Consider the following 15,888-nt stretch of genomic DNA (forward strand, 5'->3'; position numbering starts at 1 on the left):
CTTATACTTAAATCTAGTTACTTTAACTGAGATTAATTAAGTTTTGATGATTACTTAAATAAATCACTTGGGCAGATTAATAGTATTATTATAAATTATATAGACTTATTATACTATATTATTTGATAAAACTGTTTTATTTCACAACCCCGATATTCGTGGTTGTATCTAACAATGCAATAAATTATGCCCTCGCCAAAGGACTGAGCCAACGAAGATTTGGTACCCACTAGCGTGCTCACAGTAGTATGTGTTTATTTAGTTTGGGTATATGCCTAATGTAGGTTTGCCAGTGCCAAAACGGAGCCATTAGATTCGTAGCTTTTCTATATCAATGGAATAAATGCAAAATCACTAACAATTTTTATACTAATACAATATATTGTAAATTGCAATGATTTTACAACGATCCGTAGCGGTTTTTATCAAAGTTATAAGATCATCATACTAGTGGTTTTAACCAAAATACTTATGATACCGATACTGTTGATACAAAGGCAGTGATGGCTAAAAACAGCTAGATTGCGTCTTAGCAGTCATGAATAAGGAGTGTACACATACACAATGACACGTTTAACGGTGAAACCTGTTAAGTTTTATTGAGCAATTGACGGTAATCATTTTGGTTTACCGTTCCTTCATTGACTCTTAATTTACATCTCCCACAAGCGATTGCTATTAAACTAACCTCTACCTTAACTATCTAAAAACTGGGCATTCCTTGCATTTATAACTTTTGTTTATTGTGTCAACATGACCAAAATGCTCTGCTTTTTGTGTGAGTGTCTAAGTGTACATGTTGCACCGTTTTAATGTTTGGTACCATACCATGTTTGATATAACAACAGTTTCAATACCATTTTCAATTTAGTACAATTTTATTATCTATTCATTTTTCGTGCTTCGTAAATAACGTTGAGAGCAAAAAATATATCGCTTCTAATAAAAATCTTTGCTCCTGTTAGTACACCAGTTAGGTCAAGGTTAAAATCTATTTTACTATTCTTGTTTTAATGAACGGATATAATTACACTTTTGAAAATATTTATCTCACATTTAATATACGTATTTCCTCTATTTACTTAAAATCTGCACTTAACCCTAGTTCTTCCGTTCTTTAAATTGTTTTCAGGTTAAAATATTATCTTAGTCAGAAACATATAGTTAATACGATTATTATGATATCAACTACTGTATTTTCTACACAAAAGTACCTTTATAACCTTCCCCATATTACTTATGTTTTTTTTTGGTAAAATGAAAGTGTAACCACATCTTAGCTGTGCAGTCAAGTCGTAGATGCTGAAAGCTAATTTCCACGGACGCTGATGCTTACGACACTCAGTTAGCATAGTTGAAGGTCAGCTGGATCTCAGAAGTTCTGTGATCAGCTGTTTCTTCGATCAGCTGTTTGTATTCCCAGCTACCATCTGTAGGCATACATCTCCCCGACTAGGCTGATAACATGTCATGGCCGACAGTGATCAGTGGTACAATTGATTTGGTTTTTATTGAGGTTGTTGTTATTTATGGAGAAGACTAGTTTGGCTGTACTAAGGTCAAAAGAATACTGAGGCTTGAAAGAAGATTCACAGCTTAACAGCTATTTTAAGAACGGTATCAATATAATAGAATAATAGAACCCGAAATAATCATAAAAAAATTAACAACTAACTGTCAAAATTAAGTTGTTATATTGTTATCTCTCCGAATGGAACCCTCAGGTAAAGATCTCTTATTTTGAGTAAAGAGTAATTTTGTAAATAACTTCTTGATCAGCATTGTACCTGTTATTAAATTTACGGAAAGTAAATAAAATAAACGTCTTATAACACTTAAAACATATATTTACGCTTATACTGTTACTCACAAGACGGTAAATATGCAAAAAAGATGGTAAGTGGTGATCGATTTCGATTGGACACTCCAATCATCATCCAGTAAAGTTAAGTTGTAAAGTTTCGCCTATGAACTTTACAACATTATAGTGCATCGATGTTTTTTTATTCTTTTCAATTAACAAACTTAGATTGTTTCTTTTGAAAAAAAAACTTGTTGGCAAACAGATATAATACCCAAATGAAATCAATCAATTGAATCTAGTATTTTAAGCAACATTACTCCTTAGATTGTAAAATTGGCTGTAATGTGATAATCCGATACAAGAGTCTATGCCTAAGATTTGTCATTAGACAACTGAAGAGACAGTTGATACCCATCCAAACTAATGTGAGCAAATCTTTATGATTTTTTACCGCTGTGTCAGACCATTTAAAAACTAAAAATCAATCATTTATTTTAATGACTCATTTACGAGTAACGATAACTAAAATGCAGCTTACGTTTATCAATTAAAATGCGTCTACTACAAAGATTGCTTCAAATTTGTTACTCTAAAAAACGTTAAACGTTCCTGTTCCAATCGATATGTTTAGCCTTCTGTAAAACCAGGCGTTGAAGTCTCTAATATATTCGCACATACGCATATTGGTTTTGTGATATTTAATCTTTAAAAAACCTCGTTTACCAAAACATAAATATTTGGTAGACATTATTAGTTTTAGTTTTACTTTGGATGTGGTAAGGAAATAACCAGTTGCATTATAAATAAAATTAATAATTTTTACAATAAAAAAATTAATAATTACTGGCTCTTTGTAAACTATTGTGAATCTGTGTGTGTTAAGATTGAACATTTAATTTTTAAGTCGACTTAGAACATGTAACAACTTAGTTCAATGGTCTACTAATATAATGTGTTCTTCAAGCAGCACACGGTGTGAAAACAATTCTTGAACAAAGGATAAAAGAAGATAACTTGGAGAAGCTGCTATGTTTTGAAAAAAAGTCACAACGTTATCCTAATGTTTATTGAGGCAATATGAACAGGGCTTGTTTGCCTACATGCTGTGTTTTTAAGTATATTTAATTCCATTTTTATACTACTATAATGTCTCTTTAGTCTTTGTAGTGTGATTTTGTATTCCACTGATTATTAATAAATAAACATTCTTATTAGTTATTCAGGTATGCAACACTCAAGCTCACCAACACTTGTGAATGCACATTCTGATACCTTGCAATAAACATGTACTACTGTAATTAACAGTTATGGGCTTTAATTAGCATATGATATTAGAGAACAGGTCAGCAATGGTTTGAAAAGGTTGGCCTTTAAGATTATTTTCTCCATCTCCTGTAACTACTCAAATATTGTGAATGACGTATTTCTGAAAACTAATACCGATTCTTAACCCTCCACCATTTAGTTTCCAAACATTAAGTATTTTTTTAAGTCTCTGAATGCAATGTGCAAAAGGGCACCGTAAAATTGGAATGCAGAATGGAAACGTGACAACGTGCGAGCATGGGGGACTTTGCAAATGTCAGGAAGAGTCAGACAAGTTATGCACTTTTGTCTGTGTGCATCCTTGCACAATGCACTTCATCATTGTGCAATGCGAAACGCACGCATGTGCATTGTAAACTACACGTGTAGGTTGGGGCGGAATGGAGAATATTAACTTAGTTATTAACGGCCCGTTTTGTCCTAGGACGGTTTACACATAGCTTTTAACAAGTCCGTGCTTTTTGCAGGAAAAACACCGTTGTTGTTTGGGAACGAACTGATCCTTATAAACAACTTTTTTCAATCATAGCGATTTTTAACGCCTATTTTACTACGCCTGTATTGCTAATGCCTATTTTAACCCAAATATGAGTGAAGGATGAGTGTAGAATTGGATGTGATGATCTGTGTAGGTTTCTTACTGACTAAAATCAGCTGTTTCATTAGTCAGGATAATTATTATTTATTAAAAGCTCAATGATCAGAAACATATGATACCAGTTTCGAACAATCAAAAAACTACTGTATTTCTTCAGGATCGATTCGGTAACCTATTGATTGTTCGGCGAGCACTATAACCACTCAGCTACCCACCCAGTCAGACGAGGCTTAATAAACAGAAAAGTCTCCTTTAGCTGATCGGGGCTTATCAAATAATGCAATAGGTTACTTAGACTAATGGTGTAGACTTTTTCGGACAATTAAATGGTTCAAACAAAAGACGACTAAACTATAACATCTTTAATTTTACTTCGTATTTAATATCATAAGAGATTTTTCAGGAAAGGAAGATTTAGGATTTTTAAGGCACAATTTTGTTAACTATTGCATAATCTAATTTTTGAAAGAACAATGTTTTGTGTTATTTCTCACAGATGTTCGTCAGGTCAGATTGCAGGAGTTTCCGTGGAGGTGACCGTCTACAAATCTATCCAGATATCGATAGGTTTACCTATACTGTAATGCCGTTGCCCGGACAGACAGCTTTAGGTAAAGATAATAACTAAAGATAATATGTCTCTTAGACGGAGAAAGTTATTTCTCCAAGATATATCTACAAAAGCTATGCAATAACCCAAGTGTATGTGGTTTTATTTTTTATGATAAAACTGTGCTTTTTTGTAACGCATATTACAAAAAGCACTTACATAATATATGTCGTGGAATTGCGATAGAACAATTTAACATATATTTTTGGACTAAAAGTTGGGCACCTAACAAACACAGTATTAATATCAAACAGTAACTACACATAGTTATTGTTACATTCTACACCATCTCTGATATGATCAACTGCATATTTCTCACGTTCTCATACAAGATTGTTACCAATTAAATTAACAAGTATGTGATCACTCCCTCCCATCTTCACCTCCCACTCCATAGTTACTCCATACTCCGTCCTAGACCCTACCTATGGTGACATCGGGCTGCGAGGGGGCGCTGGAGCTAGAAGGGGGAATTTTTCTGTCAACCATCCCATGTATAATAGGCGCGTACAGCTTGGGTATAAATAGACCTTCTAAGGCCTCAGGACATACTTCTGCCGAGCTTCTGTGATTGCGACGATGAACATTGTGAGTGCTGTGTTAGTGTTGTGAAGTGAATTTTAGCGCTTAAAATGACATAGTTTTGTATTTCTTCGGGCTATAAAAAGTGGGGTTTAGATTATAAAACACCATTAGTGATGTACACTGAGGTCTATTTTTATTATAATAACTACGGTTTCGATTTAATTAGACTAGGGACCAATGTTTGTCAGCTTTATGTACCTCCAGCCTCGAACTAACTATTGAAAAGATATATATATATTTGTGTTTTTTTATCTACTTGTGAAATTTCTTTCTAACTAGAGTTTGGATTAATTTAAAGTCAATTAGAGTCAAGGAACTATACAACATTTTGTCTAAACCCGATTTTTTGGGTAATCCAAATTTAATTTTTCTTCGCTAATAAAAGGAAAGAATTTATTTTACTGTAATTGAACTCAGATTGATGAAAGAGTAAACGTTTAGTTTTAATACGTTGAAATTGCAGCTATTTAATCAGAGTCAGATGTCTAATTTCAAATTACAAAACAGCTGAAAACTATTGATTTATGGTTTGAAACAATAACAAGGATTGACAATAAGGTTAAAAAGTAATTAATCAATAACGCAAAGGTTTTTTAAGAAATCTGCTGATAAAAAGTATGTTTTAAAAACTATATTTTACTGTTGTTTCATAGACGATTCAGCATAAACACTATTTGAAATACATTGAATATTTGAGAAGCTATTTAAAAGTATAAAATCCATTTTGTACTTCTATCTTGAATAAATTAAGTAGCCTATGTGTTAAATTATGAAATGGTTACTTCATGAGAATATTATTCGGAATAAATAATTTAGCTCGTACTGTGTCTTATAATATCAAAATCTTTGGAGGTTGGTATTTTTTACAAGTTCTGCTCAAAGCATTGCTGACTAACATTCCATATGATGTTTTTTTCTGTAAAGTAAGAATTTTCCAACGTCTTTGTAAATGAAAATAACTACTTGATATTATTTGCATACCCTAAGTGGAATTACTGTTTACTAAGTGGAATTACTAAGTGGATTATGTGTTTGGATGGAAAGTTATCCTATTCATGGCAACAGCATGTGCTACAAACTGTATCTTAGGATCACTGCATGCATTCCTAGCAACTATCGTAGATTATTCCAAACAAAATACGTATTATTTTCCACGTCTTATATTATGGAAATGGTGGAGTGGCAGTAAAATATGAGTAATATTATATTTGAATATTACGTTAGGATAGGACAAATTCAAATCACATATTAGTTTGTAACCTAACCTACAGAATAGACAAATATACGACAACAGTCTTTTAATTATTTTAGAAGTAAATTAATTAATTGTAAAATAAAGATATACTGTCTACTCTCCACTAAAAAAAAAAAACTTCGCTAGATAGGTTTATCATAGGTGGTTGGTTGTATGGGTTTGAACTACAATATATACATAAACCATTTAACAATCCATACATTTTTAATAAAGTTTTTTTTTACAATAGGCTAATTAAAATCACTTGGTAATATGTATACTGTAGTAAATGTGTAGTAAATTTACGCTAGCAAACTAAGTAAAAAGTTCAAATTTGTGAAAGCCAAACTAAAAACTATATTAAAGAAATAATAATTAGATCAAACAAAAACAAATCTTTTGTTTCCACTTTTTCAAAATTTGTATAGGACCAAAGTGAGTTGTGTTAAAGATTTAGGCTTCCATTATAACAAACCATAGTTTTATTAAATTTAATTGAGTGGTAATCATGAAAGAAAATGAAATTACATTTAACAAAGACCTCATATAAAAATTAGTGTTAGCAAAATATACACGACTTTTTCAAACTGATACAATACCAGATTGTCTTTAAAATTATAATTAAGTACCAATTGTGGAACACAGGAATAACCTAGTAAAGCTCGACTAACCATATACAGGGTGGGGCAATGAAAGCGCCCCAATTTATAAGCAGTACAAACTCAATAATATTCACCCTATGGATATAAATAGCACATCAAAACACAGCTTATCTTTTGCCATTTTAACTTAACAAAGTCGTTTTTCCATTTCTTGAGAACGAAATCCTGCAAGTGACGTCCTTGTCCTACTTGACATTAGGCATTTGAAAACTCCATCAAATACTCCTCCAGCATTTCTTCAGGAATCACTTTAGTTTTTGGACAATGCTTAGCTTCGGTTCAAGCAAATCTGTGGGGTTACTTTGAAAAACCTCGAACTTCAAGTAGCTTATTAGAACCCCCCCCCCCCCACCTTCCAAAAAAGGAGCCAACGTAAAGCTTTCAACAACAACAGCTTCCTGGCAAATCTCTTTGGCCTTTGAGTTACTGCGACTCGCACTCTTTCAACATTTGCTGGTGTACAAAGAGTTTTGCGGCCCCCACCGATTATTTTTAAGGTTTAAGCGTTTATCGTAAATAATTTTACCCAGTTCACCATTTTTTCCAATCTGGAACAGTGCCATGTTGACCAAGGATGGAATGTGGTCCAAACAATCTCTGGGTTTTTGCACAAGAACCACTATTTTTATAATAGGTTTGCACATACAAATCTCAGTGTTAATAGCCTCGGGCATAATATTTACTAAAATGGCATAGTTTGATTGATGTTTTAAGCATAGCTGATCATTCGTTGTTGCAACAATTAACATGTGACAGCTAAAACAAATTGTGGCGTTCTCATTGCCCCACCCTGTATTTTAAAAATAAATAATAACAGCATTGGGAATGTTCTTATACTAAACTTGAAAGTTTACAATATATTTTTACCTATGGATCGTTACGTTGGTAACAATTGTTTCGTTTCTTAAGGAACAATCAAAATACTGGTCTCGTTACAAACAAAATTTGATGTTAGAGAACATAAATAACAAGTAGTCCAATAGTACCTAAACACCTGGGCCAAAAATCGACCCCTTTTAAAATCGAACTAGTTAACCTCGACGAGGGCCCGGACCGCAACCGGCAGGACATTTCTACTTGGTCTCTGAGTCAGTATTCTACTTACTAACCTTAGATAATCACAATAACTAAACACTGTGCCTAAAACGTAATGATTAGTTATTTCAACATCCCAAAGAAAAATTTTTTATCTACATACTATACCATTTACACTGGTATTTGTTGACAGAGTATTATCCTACTGCTATGTGTGGTGGTGGCCACCCAAGGCGCACCCCACCCCCAAGGCAGCACACCTATACCCATCATATCATCCAACTCAGAACTTAGGGAAGATGGGAGCTACGTATACAAGTGAGTACTGTTAGGTTTATCACGCAACAAAGATTTAAAATATAGATTGATTGAAGTTAAAATTATATCCTAAGCAGATGGTGGCAATTCAAATGGAAAGCATTGTTCCCCTTGTTACAAATATGTACTCTTAATTGCTGTACAGTAACTAAACGTATTAAAAAGTATAAAATATAAATTTGAATAATTTCTTTTGTTTCACTTTCACTACAACTCGAAGAGCTCAAAATACTTTAACGGCATAGAATCTGGGGTTTTTTATAAGACGTTGGCGGCCTCTTTTAACCTTGCATTTGCCCGCACACATTGACTAACCACCCGTGCGTGGATCGTATACAGCAAAGCAAGGAGTGAGCCGGTACAGTACAAAGACCGGTTCGGTTTAAATGAATCAGACATTTGGAAAGCTGTTTATGGGAGTATTAAACGTATTTATAGTACTATTTTAAATACATTAAGTAGACTATGTGTTAGAATATTAAATATTAATTTCACGTAAACATTATTTATGATATATCAGCTTTATAAATGTGAATTTTGACAGTATAATGGAGGCTATAATTAAAGATGTGTGTCATGTACTAGGGTTAAATGATTCTGGTTGGTCCTTTGTTAATTATATATAAAATAATTGATCTATACTCAAATTTGTTATTTGGAACTCTGGATCCTTTCATGAATCTAGAAAAATGTTTACGGCACAAAAAAAAAACTAACAGCATCACCCACTCGTGTGAATAAAATATAAAAATAAACGGTTTACAATAAAAAAAATTGCAAGAACCTATTACATTTTGTATCTTACAAAAACATCCCAAAGTACAAAATGTGTGTGTAGAATAAACTAGATAAAACGTCTTTTGAGAAAATAATGTTTAGATGGGTTGGATTTATTCACTTCCAGAGAAGTAGTTTTACTTAAAATATGAAATATTAGAAATAATTTTTAGTTAAATTTTTTCTTTCTTACTAAATTTCAACAAAAATCTTAGTTCAAATTAACAATTTAATAGGGAGTCTAAGTTGATGTCACACGTGACTTATTTTTTAAATTACACCAAATGCTTGTGAACAAAATAGAGATTTAGTCAATTATTCCCCTAGAATTAATTTTATATACAACACCTTCCTAATACCAAAACACTCTTCCAAAAATCATTTAGTTTATACTTTGCTCTTTTGAATTTCCATATGTCTTAATTATTAAGAAATATAATTGTCTGCCTCATAGGTACCTCAATAGTAAGTTGTACGGTATTTAAAGTTTCGTACGCAGAAGTTTCGTTTCTTCCGGTTGTGGTTTCGCAAAGTTCAGGTTTATTAATTTGTTTATAATTATTAGACTCTTATTTGCATTAAAAGTCGTATATATACTTACTTGTATACATACGAGTTGTTTGTTGTTAGATTCTTAGAAATAAAGGAAGAATCTGATTTCTAAAGATTGCTAACAAACTTTGGGTGAAGTTACGCAAAGTTTGCTCTTAGTTGGTAGGGATAAAATTAATATGATAAATAGGTTTACATACCTTATAAAACTGACAAACAGCTCAATTTTACTGAAGGTGAAGGCTGTTTACGTGTTTCGGCTTGTATCCGCCATTGTCAAAACATCGCAGTTGGATGATGAAATCCTTGTCATTGTTTGCTACTAAAAGTAGGCCTACATACACGGACGGGACGAAGACATAACAAAAACGAAAAAAGTAATGTAAGTAAAGTAAATAAATAAATAAATTAAATAAATAAGTAAATGTATAAATAAATAAATAATAAATACTTCGTCCTGTTCGTTTATGTGTGTATGTGTACTTGCAAACAATGACAAGGATTTCACCATTCAACTGCGATGTTTTGACAACCTATTTATCATATTGAATAAAACAGCTTATATTGAATAAAACAGGAGCTAGGATGGAAATGAATTTTAATTAGTGATAAAATCATCATCTATACATCAATATAGACCTACAATTCGTCAATAGTATTATTACATTAACCTGCACTCTGTATGAATCATAGATTATTATACGTTGTATAATAGATATAATTAGATTTAAATTAACTCAACAAGTGCTATTACTGTTCATCAGCTGATTATCATAACACCCATTCCAGCTATAAAACCGCCAACGACATAGAGGTGGAGGAGGAAGGGACGATCAAGAAGGCAGTCAGCCCAGCAACCCCTGAGGAGGAGAACGTGATCGCAGTCAAGGGGAAGTATTCATACAAGGCTGACGACGGAACCCTCATAGAGCTGATCTACACAGCAGACGACGAGACAGGGTTCGTCGCCCAGGGTGCACACCTCCCTACAGCCCCTCCCATACCAGAGGCGATCCAGAAGGCACTGGCCTACATAGCCTCCCAGCCTTCTACACCGGAGACCCCGGCTAGAGGCTAGGGTGGATATTGGGTTGTAAATAAGTTTTGTATATTAAAGTTTAAATTTTTTTGGAAGGATGTATTCTTTGAACCGTGTGTTTGGGGTAATTTGTGAGGATGTTTTTTTAACTTAAATTTGAACTTGAAAGTGTTACGTGAATCATAGCTACCATGTTTAAAAGAGCTCAAAACCATTTCAACACCCATATACACGCTCTCACTGGCATTTACACTCTCTATGATGAAAAGATGACGATTCTCCAGTCCCATGTCAGGCCAATAATTAGTCTGAGACAAAAAAATGTTAGGTCTATCTATATATGCATTTTACCATGTCTTTTATATGGCTTAAGATTTTTTATAGGCTCGTTTCAGAAAAGTTTTGCTGTATTCAACAACTTATGAAACCTTGAACCGAAATAAGCTTATGATGTGGTTTCAATTAAAATTATAGTATGATTTAAATTCAGGAGCGTTTCTCCCTGAAACAAAAACAAATTTGCTTTTTGCTTTCGAGGTAAATGAACATAATGGTGTCCTCAACCCACCGGGCCACGGTATGAACACAAAGCTACCAAACCTTTGTTGATCAGCAGGATTTGTACCTTGGCCCTTAGACAGAAGTCTCGCACTTTATAATATTGTTACGTAATGTCATTGTGTACGCTTTGCAGCTTGTAGTGTGTTCAATGGTAACAATTAATCGTCACAATTACACTCCTTAAATTAATGTAAAACCAACTACACGATCTGTTTCAATCGTCTTTGGTAGAAGATTCAGGCAAGAACTAGTTGACGTTAAAAATATTTGCCTTCACCATCAAGATATATATTTATGTCAAAGATTATAGCCATTGACTATATAACACTAGCGTTTCACACAGTGGTTCATACAGATGGTCACATAATACCCCGTACATAAGATCCTTCAAACAACCTTAAACATAACTTAGCAGCTTCATGAACAATCACGCGCCTGCCTCAAGGTTAATACGATTCAACAGACAGATCCACGTGTTCACGTGATTGTAAATAGATTAATTAATGGTTGCCTTTTGAAAACAACACCACGTTGCTTTCAATAGAAGAGTTATCATTTTGCTTCGAGGTGTGTCAAGCCATATTTCTGGTTGCAAAAAAAAACCCATAGAATGGAGTGAAAACATAAGAATTTGTGTCCAAATTCTTTTCAAAACTCGTTTCTACAAATCATTACAAATCTAAAATTGTTAAACATTCGAAATTGTTTGCTTAAACTGATCGACTGTGGACAAAAATCTATTAGAATACATAAAATAAATTCCCGTTGGTATTTTTATAAGATACGTCTCTTAATAGAGAATTTTTATTAATAACTTCTCTGTAGTCTCATATAACCTTCATAACAGTATGAGCAATATTAGAGATTTATTGTCTAAATGGATATTAAATATAAATTTCTTTATAACACCTGGAGCTATGCTACCTTCAACATGTGAATATAACAGTTAATATTATTAAAAGTAAAATAATAAATAAAAAAATGGATAAATTCTATTATATATACCATAAAAATTCAATCTACACAAGAAGGATATTTTTTTATATGTTAATAGCCCTGTTCCAAGGATAGAGTATAAAATCGGTTTATCATGACAAGAAATTAAATTAGGGAAAATAACTAAATTTTGAGTATTAGGGGTTTTAAACGTTGTTATATATGGTAGTTCATTGCTAGGTAATTTGTATTAAAATAAATTAAATATATATACATTAATTAATTTAGACTAATAATTATACACCTGTGGATTTAATTTTAAGTTTTTCTTTTATTTTTTGTTTAGTTATATTATGCACCTTAAACACTTTGTCAAGCAGCCTGTCTAACAGTACTGAATCACCTTTCACAGTTCACCATTTGCAGGCTACTCACTTGGCTTCTGCTGACTTTCCCCAGGATACTTGTTTTGTATCAAAGTTCTCATACTGAAAATGACATAGTTGAATTGTACTCAATTGGTAAACGTAATGTAAATCATAATTCAGCCTATTGTGCTAAGAATGAATTATAGGTTTTGCCCAAAGGTTTACCATAAAGCAAACAAATCTGTAGATGGCGTGTATTTAATTAATACCCTTCCGATAAAGGTTATTTATGGTGAACCTTTTGAAGGGTATGGAACCATTAGGGTGTGAATACTTGGTCATAACGAAAACCAAAATCAACTTACACTATTCCAGGTAATTTTACTATGCAGTAATATGATTTAAAGGCTAAATATTACAAAAACATCAATTTACCCGGACAATATACTTCAAAGAAACAGATACTTCTTTCTTGTAAGCCCATTTAAAATATCATAAAAGGGATAAATATATTTATAATTGATATAATCACTAAAAATCTAAAATGATTACCTATTTATATTACCACACTAAACTGAATCTTCATTTTAATAATTTATCACTACAAAAGGGTAGTCAAGTATTTTATTTTAGTTTTTGGCATTACAGTCTTTTTAGTTTTTAGTTTTTAATAGGCCTACTGATATTTTTATACGTACTATACGTAGGTACTATACGTACTATACGTAGTCCTTAGAGTTGTAGTCCATAGTTTAAACATATTCCAAATGAACAGCGTCTGATCTTTATCATAGGTGATTATATACTACGATGATAATCTGTATAGGTAATTTAGACGATTCCTTATACATTTGGCAACTCAATGGCACAGTCGTGTCTCTCAAGAGAGTACAGATTTCAAAGTGTGTTGCTATGTTTAAGCTGACACATCTATGATGAGGTTTCTAGCTTATTATAATGTTTAAATCTACCCCAAGATTGTAACACCTTTTAGCCTCACGTTCATCTGTGTATCGTAACGAAACAGAAAACGCAAAAAATATTTTAAGATATACTACTATGGAAATAAAAAATAAAGTCCCTAATAAAACAAATAAATATAATAGTATATTTCGTACCTAGGGCCGAAAATGAGTTTTTGCCGGCTTGAAATAGTTTTTAAGATCGAGACGAAGTCGAGAACTTAAATCGATCGAGAGCTGCAAAACCATTTCGGTCCGTGGTACGAACGCTATTTTTCACCACACTATACCCTATTACCACTATTCACCACTATAATAATGCACACTGATAGTCAACACATCTACAACTTTAAGGTTATGTGAAGAAATAATTTGAGGAATCAGCAAAAATATAAATAAATTGTTGCTAGGAACGGCGACAATAACACAATTCTATTGCAATGCTATGGATTTTGATTGTGTATTTAAAATGCATTCATGTTTTAAATAAGTAAGCAGACAGCTGATTTTGTGGCCCCGGGCTGTAAAAACCCGCTCGGTCCCCAAATTACGATGACAGCTGGCATGGCCAGCAAAACGTAACTTTCAGCCACCAATTAACGTATGTAATACAGCCAAAAACATTATAGTGTGGTGAAAAATATCCTTAGTGATTAATATACTTTTATACTACACACTAACTACTTTTACTATGCCTTTTGATATATACTTAAATGTTCTATTTATTTAAACATATTCAAGGTCAATTGTTTGTCAATGTAAATATATTGGATATATTGAATAAGAATGAAAATTGCACAAAACCCCGGAGAACTCTCATAGTCTAAATGCAGGGTGAACAAAAATATAAACCAGAGTTTAACTTAACTTTGCGTTGAATATTAGTCCCCTTAAAGTAATTGAAGTGAAAGTATTGATTCCAGACTTAACTAATTTAATTTGTAACATGAACAACATGTTCTATACATGTGCATAACATGCAGTGTTTTCCAACCTAATATAGTAGAAAATTCCACTAGTATCTCATTGATATTCCTATTGAAATTTCGATCGCAGTGAACAAACTCATACTCTTTATGAGCAGTTGACATTTAAAATGAAATATTAGTCTTAGTTCCATATAAATACTCATACTAATTAAAATAGTTATCCATTTGTATATTAAATTTACTTGCCATTGTAACAATAAAATTGTCTCTAATTATTTGCTTATGTTTTCCTCATTTTGTTTATGGCATTTTACTAGAATATACAATTTCATATATTTAAGGTACAGAGTAAGATTGGACCGAAACTAAAATTGTTTCAGTTCTTTAGTATACTGAATAGGCTACTTAATTCATTAGATAAACAACAGGCATAATTTTAGAATTAATTATCCACAGCATTGAAAAAAAAATGGTTTTAGATATATTTTAACAACGAAGCTAGTAGAAAATAGGTAGGAATTGGACTAGATACGATTTAACTATAAATACTCCAAATTTGTACTTTTGTTTTTTGTATCATTTTTATTTCTTCTTGTTCAATAAATAAACCAAAACAAAATAAACTATTTTTTTTACGTGTACAGTGAGAAAGTAAACATGCACTTCTAGTGAAACAATACATGTTATTAACTATTGCACAAAATAAAATTGCATGTGAACTTAAGAATAATTACAAAGTAGGAAGATTACACAGAAAGTAATGTTTAATATAAAAACTTTGGGGGAAAAGCCTACATGGGCTGGAAGTCTGTGCGTAGTGATAACCCTACGCTGAATCAATGAGTAAGAACGTTCCAGACTTGAACCTAGCATTCTAGTGAAGAGAAAACATCCCTTAGTTTCTAGCTGTTGCCTACATGTCTACCTAAGTTGTCACAGATGTAACCTAATAAATAAAAATGTATCAACATATTTCCTACACTGAACACACATGATAACACTCAAATACAATCCATAACCCAACACAATGTACGGCCATTACTATGCAGAGGGCGTCTTCTGTAAGGTGTTCTTGCATCAGAGCCTTGGACCCGGAGTTCAATGACTATCCGTTCACTCCAGGGCAAGTAACCTTTGTACCCTGTAGTTAACTGGTTTATCTCACAACAGTTTATGTCAATCTATGGCACTGATCGTACAAGGGCAGAAGACTTAGTTAATGTTTGCACTGTGGTCATGAACCCTCACCTCAAAATGTAAACAGAGAAAAGAGAATGGTCGGTTTGAGTTTGGGTGGGTGTTTTACTGTGGCACTCTACAAGTTTCAGTTTGTGTATGTCTGTGTTGAGTTTGTGTATTTTTGAGTGTTTATTTTTTCAATTATGGAATGTTTTAAATTAAGTAATGTTAATAAACACAACTTTAAGCTTACGCTTAAGCCGTTAATCTATGTACAAAACTGAATTTGGTGGGAAGTCTATATTAAGACGTTAGTTGCATTTGCATTCATCCCTATGTATGCCACTGGAATTTTCAGTCAGTCGCTAAAGATAATTTGAAATTACTATTAAAAACAATTTACTTACGTTAAT

At 32.6% G+C, this 15,888-nt stretch overlaps 2 protein-coding genes across 2 annotated transcripts in view; both read left to right on the forward strand.

Annotated features, from left to right (window-relative positions):
- The window catches only part of LOC128985065 (netrin receptor unc-5-like), a 12,914-nt gene extending 8,649 nt beyond the window's left edge, over nucleotides 1-4,265 (forward strand). The window contains exon 4 of the mRNA XM_054404437.1: nucleotides 4,225-4,265. Coding sequence (XP_054260412.1) covers nucleotides 4,225-4,265 — 41 coding nt within the window. The remainder of the gene's footprint in view (nucleotides 1-4,224) is intronic.
- Nucleotides 4,266-4,775: 510 nt separating this feature from the next.
- On the forward strand, nucleotides 4,776-10,635 carry LOC128986490 (endocuticle structural glycoprotein ABD-4-like). The gene is made up of 3 exons (XM_054406893.1): nucleotides 4,776-4,926; nucleotides 8,048-8,172; nucleotides 10,291-10,635. The coding sequence occupies exons 1-3, from the start codon at nucleotides 4,918-4,920 to the stop codon at nucleotides 10,577-10,579; spliced, it is 423 nt and encodes a 140-aa protein (XP_054262868.1). The 5' UTR covers nucleotides 4,776-4,917; the 3' UTR covers nucleotides 10,580-10,635.
- The last annotated feature ends 5,253 nt before the right edge of the window (nucleotides 10,636-15,888 follow it).

This window comes from Macrosteles quadrilineatus, unplaced genomic scaffold (assembly GCF_028750875.1).
Source record: "Macrosteles quadrilineatus isolate MER2022 unplaced genomic scaffold, UCM_ALF_1.0 Scaffold_2__2_contigs__length_208266976, whole genome shotgun sequence".
Lineage (NCBI taxonomy): Eukaryota > Metazoa > Arthropoda > Insecta > Hemiptera > Cicadellidae > Macrosteles > Macrosteles quadrilineatus.

Excerpts from the sequence above, each read along its gene's own strand:
- LOC128986490 (XM_054406893.1), top strand. Across the intron at positions 8,173-10,290 it reads GATGGGAGCTACGTATACAA|CTATAAAACCGCCAACGACA; the intron begins GTGAGTACTGTT and ends CACCCATTCCAG.